At 47.5% G+C, this 16,697-nt stretch overlaps 1 protein-coding gene across 1 annotated transcript in view; it reads left to right on the top strand.

The window, feature by feature from the left end:
* Positions 1–16,697, top strand: part of LOC114700640 (tetratricopeptide repeat protein 41-like) — a 56,680-nt gene that overhangs the window by 20,144 nt on the left and 19,839 nt on the right. Inside the window, exons 4-9 of the mRNA XM_037196867.1 lie at positions 659–819; positions 2,016–2,457; positions 4,698–4,937; positions 7,895–8,093; positions 9,397–9,575; positions 14,467–14,606. Of these exons, the coding sequence (XP_037052762.1) occupies positions 659–819; positions 2,016–2,457; positions 4,698–4,937; positions 7,895–8,093; positions 9,397–9,575; positions 14,467–14,606 (1,361 nt within the window). The remainder of the gene's footprint in view (positions 1–658; positions 820–2,015; positions 2,458–4,697; positions 4,938–7,894; positions 8,094–9,396; positions 9,576–14,466; positions 14,607–16,697) is intronic.

Below are 16,697 nucleotides of genomic sequence, written 5' to 3'. Positions count from 1 at the left end.
CAGAGCATCCCACAGCACATCATTTTAAGAACAAATAGTTATGTCCACTAGACTGTCTTTTACTTGGAACTTTCTTCATTGTGATGCTTTTGCTTCAACTGCCGTAGCCTTTGGACTCCTGGGGAGGTGGGGGTAGGAGGGTCTCCAGAGTTCATTGGTCAGCTCCAGTTTCATAGAGAGACCCTGTCTCAAAAACGAAGGTGGAGAGCGATCGAGGGGGACACCAGACATTTACCCTGGCCTACACACACACACACACACACACACACACACACACACACACAAGCACACACACACACAAGCACGCACACACGCACGCACGCACGCACGCACGCACGCACGCGCGAAACATGTGTAAACACCATACATAGTATTTTTATATGAAATCCTGAAACTGTTGGAGACATCTAGTGACAAATACCATTAGCTCTTTGGGCCTGAATGTCTCGAGGAAGCCAGCCAAGCATGCGCATGCGTGTGTCAGCTGCAAACTGTGAGTAGCACTTCTTCCCACCTCCCCCACCCCCCCAACTCCATCCCATCGGCACAGCTTAGCAGTGGCTGGAACATCTTCACCTAATTTGAGAGCACTGAACGCTAACCACTAGACCACCAGGGAGCATCTATCTTCACCTAATTTGAAATTTCTGTATTGTAGGTCCCCAGATTGAAATGGATTTTCTTAATGAAGACTCAAGTGTCTTGGTCTTTTCGCTTCTTGTAGAAGTGTTCATGGCCTTCATCAGCCTAAAGCCATGTGTACTTGTACTAGATGGGATTGAAGAGTTGATTGGCATTTATGGGATTTCAGGTCAGAAGGTAACATCTTTTAAAAATCACACTTATTTTATGAAAAAAGGAAGACCCCATTATTTGGGTGTATATAATACATTTCTATTGTGTTGTGTTTCTAGGTATGCCCATCATTGATTTTAATTGTTACTTTGTGTTTTATTAGACAAATATTTACATGGCATTTACCATGGGCTGGGTACCAGCTTTAAATGTATCAACATATTCTTTTCGTCTCAGAATCGAAGGTCTAGAATGTACACAGATGTTCAAAAAGAGACTGCTCATCATCCTTGGTTGGACAGAGGGCAAAGAGATGCTAGGTGTTGTCTAAGGTCCGAAGATAACTAAGTGATGGGACCAGAATTCAGACACAGGGAGCCGGTGGGATGGTGGGATGGCTCAGGGGGAAAGATGCCTGCTGCCACGGCTGACAGCCTTAGTTCAACACCTAGGATCTGTACCGCAGGAGAGAACTGACCCCCAAAAGTTGTCCTCTGACCTCTACCCACGTGCCTTGGCACCTGCCTGCACACACACATGTGCACACAAAAATAAAGAAATGAAAAGGTAATTAAAATTTTTTAACAATAATCAAGAAAAGATCATATTAGGTGTTCAACTCAAGACAGTTTTACTGCAGAAAGTAACAATTCTTTACCATAACACAAGGTCTTATTTTATTAAGTGGTTCAATTTGCCTTTTATTAGATTTCCTCTAATTATCACTGTAGATTAGTCCTCAGAAGTATGAGATTTTATTAAATTGTTTGTAGGAATCTGTTTTCTTTTTTAAAAAAGATTTGTTTATTTATTTTATGTATGTGATACTCTATCTGCATGTATGACTTTATGCCAGAAGAAGGTATCAAATCCCACTATAGATGGTTGTGAACCACCATGTAGTTGCTGGGAATTGAACTCAGGACCTCTAGAAGAGCAGCCAGTGCTCTTAACCACTGAGCCATCTCTCCAGCCCAGGAATCCGTTTCTAAGAGTCTAGATTTGCACTATTAGATTCATCATATATGCATCAGTCAGCAGATTTCATTCTGTACAAATTTGTATTTCTTCCTACCAAATGGCTTCTTATCCAAGTTACTGTTGGTGGCCATAACCCACCCTTACCCTACACTTCCACCCAATATTCCACCTACTCTAAGTCTGAAAACCACCCGCAAAGTCGTTTTAAGGTCTTTGAGGTTTTCAAATGTCTCCACCAGGCGAAAGACTTCTCGTGGCTGCCGGGTTCGCTCCCTCCACATTGTAAATTCATCCTGAGCACCGTCTCCTCCAGTCTGTCATGCAAGTCACTGTGCGCCCGCCCGGATGTGCGGACTCTGGAGCTCTCGGGCGTGGGGGACGAAGACACGAAGTTCAGCATCTTCAGACAGCATCTCTCCACTCCTGACCAAGAGCGCTTTGGGCAGAGCAAACCCATTTTGAGGAAAAAGCCAAACCTGACCCCTCTGAAGCTGGCGATCATCGCCAGCGAGCTGCAGGAGTGCAGAATCTACCGTAACGAGTTCCAGTGTCTGAGGGAGTACTTAGAGATGGCCTCTGTCCAGGAGCTCTGGGAGCTGATTCTGAAGCGCTGGGTTGAAGATTACGGTTGGAATTTGAAGCAAAAAGAGACAAACTCAGATGCTGTGGCTTCAGGAAAAGGTTTGGGCAGTATTGACATCTTGGTGGGAGTCCACGGGGACAAAGGTCTATGGTGTAGGCTTGCTCAGGAGAAGGGTCTGGGGAGGGAACTGTCAGAGGAAACGCAGGACTTCATTAGATTTGAATTTCAGATCAACAACAAATAATACCTTAGGGGAGGGATATAAAAAGAGAAGAATGGTATTCTAGGGGCTGGAGAGGTGCCTCAGAGTCCAGAGTGCTTCCTGCTCGCACAGAGGACCTGAGTTTGGTTCCCAGCACCCACTTCAGATGACTCAGTCACCTCTGACTCCATTTCCTGGAGACCTGATGCCTTCTGGCCTCTGCAGGTGCCTGCATTCCCATGGTGCACATAAGCTCACGCAGACACCGATAAATAAAAAATAAATCTTTAAAAAAGAATATTTTGATAGAAACATGTCTCTGATATTGCATGAGATGCACTTAATCACTAATTGGATTCTAGAAAAACAACAAGTAATTCTCAGAATAAATATGTCCCAAATATTTCATGGGGGTATATTTGTACTAAAAATTAGTTTATCTGAAATTCATATTTAACTGGGCATCTCATCTTGTTTGGTGACTTTGTCTAGAGAGATGTATGCTGACTATGAGAACTGTATTAGGCACAAATTTGAAATTTTCCAGGGCTCCGAAAAGTGTACTTTCATTATTTCTATCACTCAGTATAAACCTCTGCTTTGATACCACGGTCCTACTTTTGGCACAAGCCTATCCAGTGAATTTAGGTATATTCTCCATGTTTCCAGCCAATAGGGCCCCTTAAGCCTGCCAAGGATTCGGATACTTTCCATGTTTCTCTTGGATGGAGCCTTGGTACAGGGTGTCTTTGGCTGTCATCTGTTCCTGCACGGTCTTCCTGTGTGGTAGCTGATCCCAGATGAACTGCAGTCCTCAGAGTGTCCGTCTTTCCTTTGGTGGCTCCTGTTAGGAGCAGCGTTTGCCATCTTTTCTTGGTTGTCTTGGTTGGAGTCTCTGCTGCCCCCTGCTGGTGCCATCCCTCATCCTCGCCACGGAGAAACTTAACCAGGCTTTTGTTTTGTTTTTGAGACAGGCTCTCTATATGTAGTTCCGGCTGGCCTAGAAATTGCTATGTAGACCAGGCTGGACTTCATTTCACGGAGCTCCACCTGCTTTTGCCTCCCAAGTCCTGGGACTAAAAGTGTGTGCTCCCTCACCTAGCTGCCCTGGCTTCTTGAATCCTGGTTTCCTCGTCAACTCTCTCCTAGATCTTTCTCAGTTCTGCAGTTGTTCTTTTCTTCCTAGGTGGGGAGAAAACAAATAGCATTGTTAGCTCAGCCTCTGAGTCTCTTGTTTGCGGTGAACAACTTCTTCTAGAATTTGTGTATGATATTGAACAATCAGGCTTTTGAAAGTTGTTGCTCTCTCAAGCCACTGTCTGTGCTGTAGGCCGGTGAAGTCCGGTTTGAAACATGCTTTCCCCATTCTGTTTCTGCTGCATCAGTCTTCTCTTCAGGCCATGGAACCTAGACTGGAACAGAACTGGAGAGGTGGATAAGGAGCACAGGATGCATCGATTACTGCTGTGCTTCGTAGTCCCACCCAATTTTCTGTGCTACACTTTGCATTCCTATCAAGAAAATGGGTTTCAAGTTTACTGTCCTGTCCCCCACCTCCACAGAGGTGGAAGTGGTACTCCCTAGAAGAGTCACACAGGCCATCTGACCCATTCCGTGCAACTCCCTCCCCAGGACTCAGTCGAGTTCAGGGGAAGGTTCATCAGCTGGGCTTCAGATCTGCCTTCACTTGGAGACGGCAGGTGATACAGGCCCCTTCAGTCCAGGAAAGGTCACAGTGGATCACAGCGCTTTGTTTCTCGTCATCTGATCTCGCTCTAGCTGGCGGATCAGAAAGCCAGCGATAGGACAGAAGCCGAATGGGCCCTTCAGGGGTGCTCGTGGGTGTGAAGGAGACACTTCTACAGGACAAGCACCGGCACCACTGGGCAGCATGCTCAGCAGAGTGACCAGACTTGTCCCAGTGCTGGCTGTGACTTTGCAAATGGTGGGCAACACCACGGGCTCTGAAGGTAGGCTGGGCTGGGATCCCATGTCAGCACTTACTCCTGGGTGCCTTTGGTCTAAGTCCGGGGCCATTCCAGTGCTGAGGGAGAGAAGCTGGTTACTGACGTGATGGAGCCCACGCTCACTGACTCACGCTCTCCTGCTTCCGTCCCTGCTCTTGTGGCCGCACAGGGCTGAGTGGCTGGGTCGCCGACGCGCTCTGCTTGCTGTGCATCTCACACTGTGGGCTGACTGAAGACGAGCTGCTCCACCTCCTGGACATGCTGGGCTACAGGAACAACCAGAAAGTGACCACCGTGCACTGGGCGGCCTTCCGCAACGCCACCAAGCACTGGATCCAGGAGAAGCCCGATGGCCTCCTCTGCTTCCGACACCAGTCCCTGCGGAATGCGGTGGAGCACAAGCTACTGGGTGAGGAGCGGAGTCTGCGAAAATGCTCTGGGGCTAGAGGGAGGGAGAGCCCCACATTCAAGAGGAAACCTGTGTGGGACTCCTCTAGCGTAAATGCGCAGGACAGCGTCCCATAAGTTAAAGGAGACCTGACTTCAATGGCTGAGCACTCCAGGGGCTATTCCCTCAGGGAGTAGACTGAGTCTATCCTAGCTCCTTCCTCAAAATGACTTTTTAAAAATTATGGGTGATGACTTCGGTGTCTTACAGAACTGATGGGATCTTATGCAACGTGCTTACCTCCTTTGAACTCTGTTTCTCACTTTCAAAATAAGGCTATCGATGATATTTACCTTGAGAGTAAAGGAAGCCTGTGTAAACACAGCATCCCATCTGTTACCCAGGTCATCTCCGGGGCAGCCATTTGAAGGACAGTTCTCTAGTACCTTTGCAGGTTGGGTCTGTTTGACTGAGTGGCCATGCAACATTCAAGACGACACTCCTCTGTCATCTCCTGACCTGGACTAGAGTTTTAGGGACCCAACCGGAGACAGACATAATGAACTAGTTCTCTCAAGTCACTGAGATTAGCAGCTGTCAGGGTAGCGTGTTCTAGCCTACCATGAGTCATCCTAGCTCAGGAGTGTTCAGGCTAGTCTGTCAGTGAGAACTGTGCCGCAGTGCGTAAGCACAGGCCAGACCTTTCCTCACATCCCATATGAGCTCTCTTTTTTAAGTAGCTTTATTTGTCATATGAAGATTCATAGCCTTATCTTCCTCAGGAGACTAATTTGTAAAAAGATAAAATGAAATGTGGTGTCATCTACAACATCCTGTAACCTCCTCCTTTTTCACGTCTGCGGGACATTGAATCCAGGGCCGTGTGTGCTAAGCACATACTCTACAGTGAGCTACACCCCGGCCCCAAATGTTGGTAGTGGTAGCCTTTGTGTTTAATACTTCCAGGTTTCGGACTCAGGATATTATTTGTCCCATTTCTCTCTCTCTCTCTCTCTCTCTCTCTCTCTCTCTCTCTCTCTCTCTCTCTCTCTTTCCGAGACAGGGTTTCTCTGTGTAGTTTTGGTGCCTGTCCTGGATCTCGCTCCATAGACCAGGCAGGCCTAGAACTCACAGAGATCCGCCTGGCTCTGCCTCCCGAGTGCTGGGATTAAAGGCGTGCGCCACCACTACCCGACCTACCTTACTTTCTCAATGCACCATCCACAGAAATGCCTTCACCGTACAGTGAGGGAGGAGTTTCCTTTCTCTTCCATAGGTCTCATGTGCATCACCACCAGAGCATAGGAACACATGTTTGACAAAATAGTACAAACTCTCTCCAAATGTGTCTGTGACTTGGAAATCACTTCAGCATAAATGCAGAAGGTTAAACACTCGGTTCTCCTTGGTTACAGTTTTTATGATAACATGGGCTTGGTGTGCTGTCTAGTGTGTGTTCCATTCAGCTTTCAAGAAAAAGTGTCAATCAAGGAAAACAATGTAAAAATACTTCCAATATTTTGATTTTCAAGAACAGACCTCAGCTGAGTGGCGGTGGTGCACACCTTTAATCTCAGCACTAGGGAGGCAGAGCCAGGCAGATCTCTGTGAGTTCAAGGCCAGCCTGGTCTACAGAGCAAGATCCAGGACAGGCACCAAAGCTACACAGAGAAACCCTGCCTTGAAAAAACAAAAACAAAAACAAACAAACAAACAAACAAACAAACGGAATAGACATCCCCAGGCTCTGATTAAGCAAAACTCTGAGCTGTTGAGAAGTTTGTTTCTGAGTGTCACAGTCTGTCAGGACCATTTCCCTTTGGGGATGAAGACAGAAACTCCTGGCTTTAGCACCGCATTCCTGTTTGTGGGCTCAGTGACCATAGGGCCTTTAGGAGATCCAGGAAGAGGGCTCGGGTCTCCAGAGTACTTCCCCTCACATGCTAGAGAGTGCTTATTTAGGCCGCAGCCACAGTGTGTGCTGAAACTAGAAAAGTGGACTGGAAAGATGGCTTAGGGGTTAAGAGCCGTGGTTGCTCTTCCAGAGGACCTCGGTTTTGACTCCCAGCAGACACATGGCAGTTAACAACTGTTGTATGTCCAGTTCCAGGGGATCTGCTGCCCTTTTCTGACCTACATGCACTGCATCCATGTGGTATACAAGCATACATGCAGGTGAAACATCTGTACACATAAAATAAAAATAAATGAATAATATCTTAATATCTCTAACTACCCTTCTGTTCCTTCTACACTGCCACTCTCCTATTTCTTGAAACAAACAAACAAACAAACAAAAAGAAAATGGAAAAGTAGTTGAAAATGTTTCCTTGTGGAAGTCAGGGAGGAAAATTCAACATGAAATATCCATACATTTACCCTTAACCATAACTATATATACTTTCTGGAGAAACTCAGAATGTTGCATAAGATACTTTTTTTTGGGTCATGTATATGTGCATTTGTGGCTGTGTGGCTGCATGGGTGTGTGTGCATGTGTTTGTGTACAGGTGTGCATGCATGTGTGTATGCAGGTGTGTGTGTGTGTGTGTGTGTGTGTGTGCATGTAGAGACCACAGGTTGATATGAGATGTCTTCTTTAACTTCTTTTCACATTATATATTAAGGCAGGGTCTCTCACTTAAACCATAGCTCATGGATCTGGCTAGCTTAGCTAGCAGACCAACTAGCCTGCTCCAGGGATCCCCTTCCTCTTCCTCCTTAGTGCTGTGATTACAGGAGCGCATCACCTCTGCCTGGTGTGTATATGGGTTCTGCAGATCCAAACTCCAGGCCTTGCGTTTGTTCAGCAAGAACTTTCCCCCTGGGCCATTTCCCCAGCCCTGTACAAGCCACTCTCCGAGATGCTTTGACTTTTCCTTCCTTAATCATGGCATTGGAGTTGTCATATTTTTGTGATAGTATTTTCATACGCTAAAAAAGTCGGAAGTGTGAGGCTGCGATTGGTTTTGAAATAGGTGTGATCACTCCGGTCAGAGAGAGCAGTCCAAACATGTCTCAGAACACCGTGAATCACAAGAAGGCACGTTTCCACCAGGTCTTGATGAGGTACTTCCAGCGGCAAACCATTTTCTGGAGAGTGTATCAGGAGCTGCCATGGCACATGAAGATGAGCAGGTGTTGGGAAGGCCTGTGTAGCTTTGTCACGAGCCCCAGGTGAGCCCTGCTCGCTTCAGAGGGAATATCCATGTCACATTAGCAACATGGATTCTCCGGGCAAAACGTTCATTCATTCATGTGTGGACCTTACTGTGGAGTCCCCTTGCATGGTGGGTGGATCCCCAAGGATGCTGTTTGACCTCTCTGTCACTACAGCATGCTCCTCTTCCACGCCGTATGCATTCCTCCAGGCGTTGCGTAGAGACGAGGACAGATGGGCTGTGCTGGTGGCTGGCTGGACGCCTGTCCTGGCTTTTCTTGCTCCATCCTTCTGCTGTCCTTTCTCTGTCTTTCCCTCCTTCCTTCCTTTGCCCTCACACATTAACTCAGCCAGTTTGTCGAGGTCTCACCTGCCTCTGGCCTGTGGCACTGCTGTAGCCCTTGACGAAGACATAGCCCTAAGTTCTCACTTTCCATGTATGGGGAAGGGGCAGATGTGGACCATGCTTCATGTGAAGCAGCAGGCATAAGGGACCCCCTTGTCTGGGAGGTAGCGCCGAGGAGCCTGCCCAGAGAACCGGCTCTGGCTATGGAAGAGTCAAAGGCTCATATTTCTCTGGTGACAACCAAAGCTTCAGGAAGTGTACGGGACTGGCCCTCCTACGAGGCTCTGGGGGTAGTAGGAAAGAGAGGGCGGGAAGAATGGAAGAGCCAAGGATGGGGGCACGGGTGGCCCGAACACATCTGGGCATGACGTCGTCATTGTACTTACACACTCTCCGCACCTGTGGTTATCTGCACAAGGTTGGACCCTTCAACGTTCCATCATGCACGGGGCAGGGAGCCATAAGGTCTTTTCCCCTCCGTGAGGCTCTCGGCAGTCAACGGCTGTTGGGGGAGGGGTGCCATTTTTCAGTGGTATAGTCATTGATGAGGTGCCCCTGGCCCTGCCACCTCTGCTTATGGGAGCAACCCTAATTAAACTCTGTGGGACACGGACACACACACACACACACACACACACACACACACACACACAGACAGAGACAGACAGACAGAGACAGAGGTGTTTGTGTGTCATGGGGTATAGCTCAGTTGGTAGAATGTTCATCTAGCCAGGACTCTTCATCATGCACAAGGCCCTGAGTTTGGTTAAACTGGGCATGGTGGCACATATATGTAATGGCAGCACTTGGGAGATTGAAGCAGGAAGCTCAGAAGTTGAAGGTCCTCCTTGGTCTGGCATATATGAGATCCTGCTTTGAGGGGTGGAGAGGGTAAGGCTAGGCTAGTGGAATGTGGGAAGAAAAGAATAGCTTCCTTCAAGGCCTGAGTACTAAAATGATTCTGTGTCCCATAGCATCACAGACTTCATATCAAAAATCCACAACCCGAGTTTGTGGACCAGGCTGCACCTCGTCCACTACTGGGATGTGCTGCTGGAGGCTGGCTATGACGTATCTGAGTCTTTTCTGCTCTGCGTTGCCAAGATAGAAGCAGAACAGTGCCAGAAAGTAAAGAAGCGACCCACGATCTCAGGTAGGCAGGTAACAGTGCCGCTGACCACGCCCTCAGGTACACCAGCCACGGTGCCGCTGACCACGCCCTCAGGTACACCAGCCACGGTGCCGCTGACCACGCCCTCAGGTACACCAGCCACGGTGTCAATGACCACGCCCTCAGGTACACCAGCCACGGTGCTGCTGACTACATCCTCAGGTACACCAGCCACGGTGCTGCTGACCACGCCCTCAGGTACACCGGCCACGGTGCTGCTGACCACGCCCTCAGGTACACCAGCCACGGTGCTGCTGACCACGCCCTCAGGTACACCGGCCACGGTGCTGCTGACCACGCCCTCAGGTAGACCAGCCATGCCGCTGACCACGCCCTCAGGTACACCGGCCACGGTGTCAATGACCACATCCTCAGGTAGACCAGCCATGCCGCTGACCACGCCCTCAGGTACACCGGCCACGGTGCTGCTGAGTCTCTTTTTCTGGGATAGAAACTATCCCAAAGTCAATGCTCTTCTGTTTCCTCCCACGAGTCCCAGTCTGCCGGCCTCTCTGATTACTCCTCACAGTTTAAGACAAGACTTTCTGCAAACAACGAGTCAGGATAAGGGGCTAATGTTGAAATGGCTTCTCTTTCTCTTCTCTCTGTGGCAGTTTTCTATAGTTTGTCTTAGCATTCTTTTCTCTCTATACTTCCTTAAGGCCACCCCCCCAGGCCTTGCTTAGCTCCATCTGCAACCCTCACCTCCTTTTGGAGGGCCAGAGTCCATCTGCTTTTCATGATACTCTGTTTTCTTTAGTACTGGGGAGTCAACCAGAGCCTTGAGCATGCCAGGCAAGCACTCTATCCCCCAGCTACAGCCTCCCCCCCACCCCCAGTATTAGGGTTGTTTCCCAATCAACAGCTTTCCTGAGTGACCTTTGTCAACATAAAAACCACAGCTCTCATTCAAAGGAATCAGAGTTCACTCTGGACCCATCCTGAGTGACCATGGCCCGAGAACACAGATTTAGGTTACCCCAAATTCCATGTTCCAATACAGAAGCAGTTTCATGAAGGTTTCATAGTTTTTACGGACAAAGAAAGTCATAAATCAAGGGAAGTTTAAAATACACTGGTGAATACCTCAGAGAGGTGGGTACAGTGAGATGGGGGAGCTGTTCTGTAGACCCAAGATGCTATTGGATGGAGTTCTTAGCTCTTGGATTGGCAGAAGCCAGTGTTCTGCTAAGATAATAGCTTCTAAGAGGTTTTGTTTGTCATCACGAGGTGTTAGTTCAAGCACAGACTGGCTGTCCCAGAAGGCTAACACGAGCCCTAGATAAAGTAATTAGCCCTGAACCTGCAAAATTCCAATCTCTCCACGGTACTGAAATTCCAATTAGTCCATCAGTCTCTGCGGACATAGACTCCTTCCAGGAGCTTTACATTCACAGCCAGACACAGCTTCTTTTTAGGAATTCTTGTTCACAACATTAGCCATTCAAATCTGAACCCTTGACAGGCATCTGGACCTTCTCATCTCCTTGGAATGTAAAATCTCCACATCCTGCCGCTGTTCCTCCTCACCTGTTGCCCGTTGTAAACAGCTGTGGTGGCTCTGAGGTGTCCCCATTTCCTGTTTCGACTCTGGTTCTTCTTCTAACCTCACGTCCCTTTGCTTTGCTGACGGCTCTGGACAAACAGCGTTGACTTTAGCCCTCTGCATCTGTCTCCATGACTATGTTTGTGCTTTAGCCCTCTGACCTGGAAGTACATTAGCTCCCAGCTACTCTGCAGTCCCGGGGGATGCAGTCTGCTTTCTCAGACCCTAGGACCCTGTGCATGTTAACTAGGTCCTCAGTACATGTTTACCCTGCGCACGACTGTGAAAGCAAGAAGCATGCCGGGCACACTGGCCCCAACACAAGGGAAACAACCAATGAGGAACAAGCAGTCATTTGTGACAACTACGTTAGAGCCCGTCCTCTGAAATAAACAACCATGTGGAAGTTTAAATCCTAGAACAGCAGTTCTCAACCTGTGGGTCACAACCCCTTGGGGTCACATCAGATCTGCATATCAGATATTTACATTATGATTCATAACAGTAGCAAAATTACAGTTATAAAGTGGCAACGAAATAATTTTATGGTTGGGGGTCACCAGGACATGAAGAACTACATTAAAGGGTCGCAGCATTAGGAAGGCTGAGAACCACTGCCCTGGAGCATATGAAGAGAGGCAGACCAGTGCCAATGTTGTCAGACCATGAGTCAAAGGTTTTACATACTTTTGCTTGTATGTATCGACATACAAACACAAGTGTGTATCCCCTATTTTGTTCATTTTTATTGCTTCGCCTTTCTGTAGCACGTCTGCATGTGCTAGGCAAATGTTCTATCACTATGCTACATGCTCAACCTTTTTTTAAAACGTAATTTTATTAAGTCTTTGGGAATTTCACACCATACACCCCAATCCTGCTCATTTCCTAGCCCCTCTGTATCCACTCCTCACCCCTGTAGTGTCCCCCAGAAAAGCAAATTAAAAAACATTAATTAAAAACAAAACAAACAAACAAAAACCCACTTTGCTTCTCCATCTTTCTGGCCTCTCCACCACCTCTGCATTCATCTTGGTGGCATTGGGAGCTGCGGTGTGTCACACAGTAGGCCCTTTGTCCGCTCAGCTTTACTTCCAGATGTTCACTGCAATGAGTGGTTTGTCTGGTTCAAGATGTCTGGCTCCTGGGACACCATCAATACTGAACTCTCTCCGAAACTCCTCTAGGACATTCTGCTGTTGCCCTGAGTAATGGAGATCCTGCGGCTACAGTTCCACAGGACCAGTCCCCCCTCCACACACTCTGGCAGGTCACAGATGGGGTAGATGCTGGGGTGGGCCAACTCAAAGCCCTGGACCTGGGTCCAAATGGTAGCTGATTTGGTCAGTCCAGGCAGCTGGGACTGCCCCCTCAGGCAAGGGGCAAATCATCTCTTCTGTGCTCAGGTCATCAGGGCCAGTCCTCCTGCGCTCATGGTGAGGGGCGGGGCCATCTCTCCCGAATGTGGAGCCAGCTCTCCTTTGAGGGGCAGGGCCAGCTCTTCTGCTATAGTGGCCAGGGAGAGGCAGGGTCAGCTCTCCCAGGCCAACAAAGGTGGTACTGGCTCAGCACAGCTCTCGGATTTCAACACCCATGGTTCCCAGGGACCCCTGTGGTAACAGGAACCACAGACATCAACTCAGACCCTGGCTGCTGTAGGGCCACTGACCCAGACATGACCCTCGGCAGCAGCTCGGGCCTGGACATCACCCTGGCCCCAGTGACAATGCAGGTCACCCAGATCAGTATGGTCCCGAACATCACCATGGCAAGTAGGCCACCCCCAGGAGCCTATTCCTCACCTCCTCTGCTTCTTCAGTTCTGCCTCTTTCCACAGCACATGAACCTGTCCATTTCTCTTTCTTTCCCATTTCTCCACCATATATTTGCTCATCATAACAGTGCCCACCTGCAGGCGCCACAAGGCCTGTGGGTGTCTTCAGCCAGCCCAGCCCGTGAGGACCCAGGCGAGCCTGTGGGTGTCCTCAGCCAGCCAGGCCTGTGAGGACCCAGGTGAGCCTGTGGGTGTCTCCAGCCAGCCCAGCCCGTGAGGACCCAGGCGAGCCTGTGGGTGTCCTCAGCCAGCCCGCATGCCTAACCTTTTTGATTTTGAGACAAGGTCTCATGAAGTTGCCCAGGTTGTCCTTGAACTCCCCCAGTGTCCCCGATGACCTTGAACTTGTGACCTTCCCAACTCAGCCTTCTGAGTAGGGGAGGGGGGGTTTACAAGTCTGCCTGTGTTCTCCAGGCCTGGCTGACATTTCTAACATTTTTCTTTCTGTTTAATCTAGCAATTCTTGATAGTTGTAACAGAGGGAAGAATTGTGTAAGAAATACTAACTTAAGAGCTGGGCAGTGGTGGCGCACGCCTTTAATCCCAGCACTTAGGAGGCAGAGGCAGGTGGATCTCTGTGAGTAACCCTGTCTCGAAAAACCAAAAACCAAAAAAAAAAAAAAAAAAAAAAAAAGAAAGAAAAAGAAAAAAAGAAACATTAACTTTTTTTCTTTTTTCCTGAAAAAAAAATCATTCCAAAACACAAATTATAACAATACATGGATTGAACTTGTCTTAGTTGGGGTGTCCATTGCTATGAAGAGACACCATGACCGCGACAACTTTTATAAGGAAAACATTTAATTGGGGTGGCTTGCTTACAGTTTCAGAGGTTCAGTCCATTACCATCATGGCGGGGAGCCCATATGGCAGTGTGCAGGCAGACATGGTGCTGGCTACATCTTGATCAGAAGGCAACAGGAAGTGGACTCACACACTGGGTAGTACCTTGAGCATGAAACCTCAAAGCCTGCCCCCACAAAGACACTTCCTCCAAAAAGGTCACACCTACTTCAATGAAGCCACACCTCCTAATAGTTCCACTCCCTATGAGCTTATGGGGCCAATTACATTCAAACTACCACAGAGTTGTAAAATTGTTCAGCTCTTTAGATTTTAACATTTATACAAGGTTGTACAATATCATTATAGACTTTTATGATGCCATTTAAAGTATTTGCCAATATTTGGAATAAAATCTGCTGATGTCTTGAACAAGAAGTTGAAGCCAGATATGATAGTATGTGTCTACAGTCCCAGCACTTTGGAGGCAAAGGTAGGGGACTGTGATTTCAAGGCTAACCTGGGCTACAGTGAGGCGTTATCTCCAAAAATCCAAAAGAACTTGTCACAAACAAAAACAAAGAAAACAACCGATCACCCCCCCACAAAAAGAATGAGAAATACAGCTGTGGAGTCCTGAAGCGGGAGCAGGCCAGGCATCTGTTCCTTCCCAGTGTCCTTCAGGCCTGTCTGCTTTCTTCCTGTTCCAGTCCTGGAGTGCAGCCTCTCCCAGGTTACTGCCGCTGATAAATGCAGGATGATACTCTTCGTTGGGAGTTTCCTGAAGCACATGGGCAAGATCAATGATGCAGAAAGGCTATTCTTGAGTGTCGAGGAAATGTTACTACAGGTAAAGAATGAAATCCTCCAAGCTTTTCCCCCTTGGTGTCTTTCAAATACCATTGACCTTTGCTCCTTCATGACTTTATGGCTTACGATCCAAGCAGGGGAGAGTCAGAGAGCTTGTTCGCCAGAGTGGAGACTACAACCCACACCTCAGCTGTACACCAACAACACCAAGATCCAATAAACAGGAGTCATTAGAGAATGACAGCTGCAGATAGGTGTCACTGTGGGAGGGAATGGAATTACAGTCGTCTAAAACTTGTTTGTCACTTTCCTGAAGACCTGGGAGAAGTCTGATTGATTATTTCTTGATTTTTTTTTTTTTTCTGAGCCATGAACCTTTGGCTTTACTGAATGTAATGAAAAGTTTACTTCTGAATGTAATATCACCTGTAAAGTGACAACAGGCCCCTGGTCTGGTTAGTGGTGTCTGTCTGTGATAACCCTGAGATGACCAGGGCGCGTGAGGGACTGGCGTGCAGGAATTTAAGAGGTGAGTTTAAAGAATGAAATGAGGAAGATGCACACATGGGAGCCTGTTTGAGAAGCTTCTCGGTAAAAGGAGGAAGATAAGCATTCGGGAGAGTAGGAGACTCAGGTCAAGTTTGATCCAGGTTAGATGTGTTTATGTGGGGCAGGAAATGAACCTGGTAGAGGGACAGGTTGTGCCGCAGGCTCTGAGGAGGCTGTGGTGTGGGACAGATGTGCAGACTGAGGCTGGGGGCAGGTCCCATGGAAGGAGCTTAGCCTTGTCTTCGTTCAGGGTGGGCATGAGAGAGGAAATGAGTGGTTTTTTTAAAGATTTATTTACTTATTGCTGGGCGGTGGTGGCGCATGCCTTCAATCACAGCACTCGGGAGGCAGAGCCAGGGGGATCTCTGTGAGTTTGAGGCCAGCCTGGTCTACAGAGCAAGATCCAGGATAGGCACCAAAACTACACGGAGAAACCTTGTCTCGGGGAAAAAAAATTATTTACTTATTGTGTATATAGTGTTCTACCTGCATGTATGCCTGCACGCCAGAGGAGGCACCAGATCTCATAGTGGATGATTGTAAGCTACCATGTGGTTGCCAGCAACTGAGCTCAGGACCTCTGGAAGCTGCCGGTGCTCTTAACCTCTGAGCCATCTCTCCAGTCTGTGAAAACACTGTTAATGTGAAATTTGAAAGAAGAGGCTGTGGTCGGTGAGATGGCTCAGTGGGTAAAGGCTCTTGAGTTCATTTCCTGGGACTCACATGATGGAAGGGGAACACTGTAGGGTTGTTGTTGTTTTTTGTTATTTGTTTGTTTGTACTCTTTTTGGCTCTTTGAGGGTCCACCACTAAGCTCTCAAATAAACACATGGAGTCTTATTCTTTCTTATGAAAGCTTGGCCTTAGCTTGGCTTGTTTCTAGTCAGCTTTTCATAACTTAAATTATCCTGTCTACCCTTTGCTTCTGGACTTTTATCTTTCTCTATTTCTGTATATCTTTTCTTTCCTTCCTATTCTGTGTCTGGCTCTGTGGCTGTGTGGATGGCCCCTTTTTTTCTTGCTCCTCGATCTCTTCTTCCCAGATTTCTCCTTCATTTTTTTTTATTCTCTCTGCCTGACAGTCTTGCCTGCCCTTCTCCTGCCTTGCTATTGGACGTCTAGCTCTTTATTAGACCAATCAGGTGTTTTAGACAGTCAAAGTTACATAGTTTCACAGAATTAAATGAATGCAACACATCTTTGCATCATTAAATAAATATTCTGCAACATATGTAAGTTCTATGCAACATATCTAGAACTAATCTTCCGCATTTCCCCCTTTATGTCTAAATAAAAATGAAAGGTTTTAACTTTAGCATAGTAAAACTATACACAACAAAAATGGTTATCAAGTAAGAATTACATTTACAATATTAGGTCCATTTGTATTTAGCAAATTCAGAGAAAATACTTCATTAGCTTATCTTAGTGATTCCAAAGTTTTATGCCTATTTTACTTTCTATCATAACTAAGGAAAACTATAACTCTAATTATTTAGCCTTTAACTCCATCAAAGACCCCAAAAGGATGTAATATTACCTAATAACAGAGACTTGTGGCTGCCTGGACAGTCACCATAAG

The sequence above is a fragment of the Peromyscus leucopus genome, chromosome 18 (assembly GCF_004664715.2).
Source record: "Peromyscus leucopus breed LL Stock chromosome 18, UCI_PerLeu_2.1, whole genome shotgun sequence".
NCBI classification, from domain to species: domain Eukaryota; kingdom Metazoa; phylum Chordata; class Mammalia; order Rodentia; family Cricetidae; genus Peromyscus; species Peromyscus leucopus.
The sequence above is the reverse complement of the archived record's forward strand: the minus strand, read 5'-3'. Positions and strand labels throughout refer to the sequence as shown.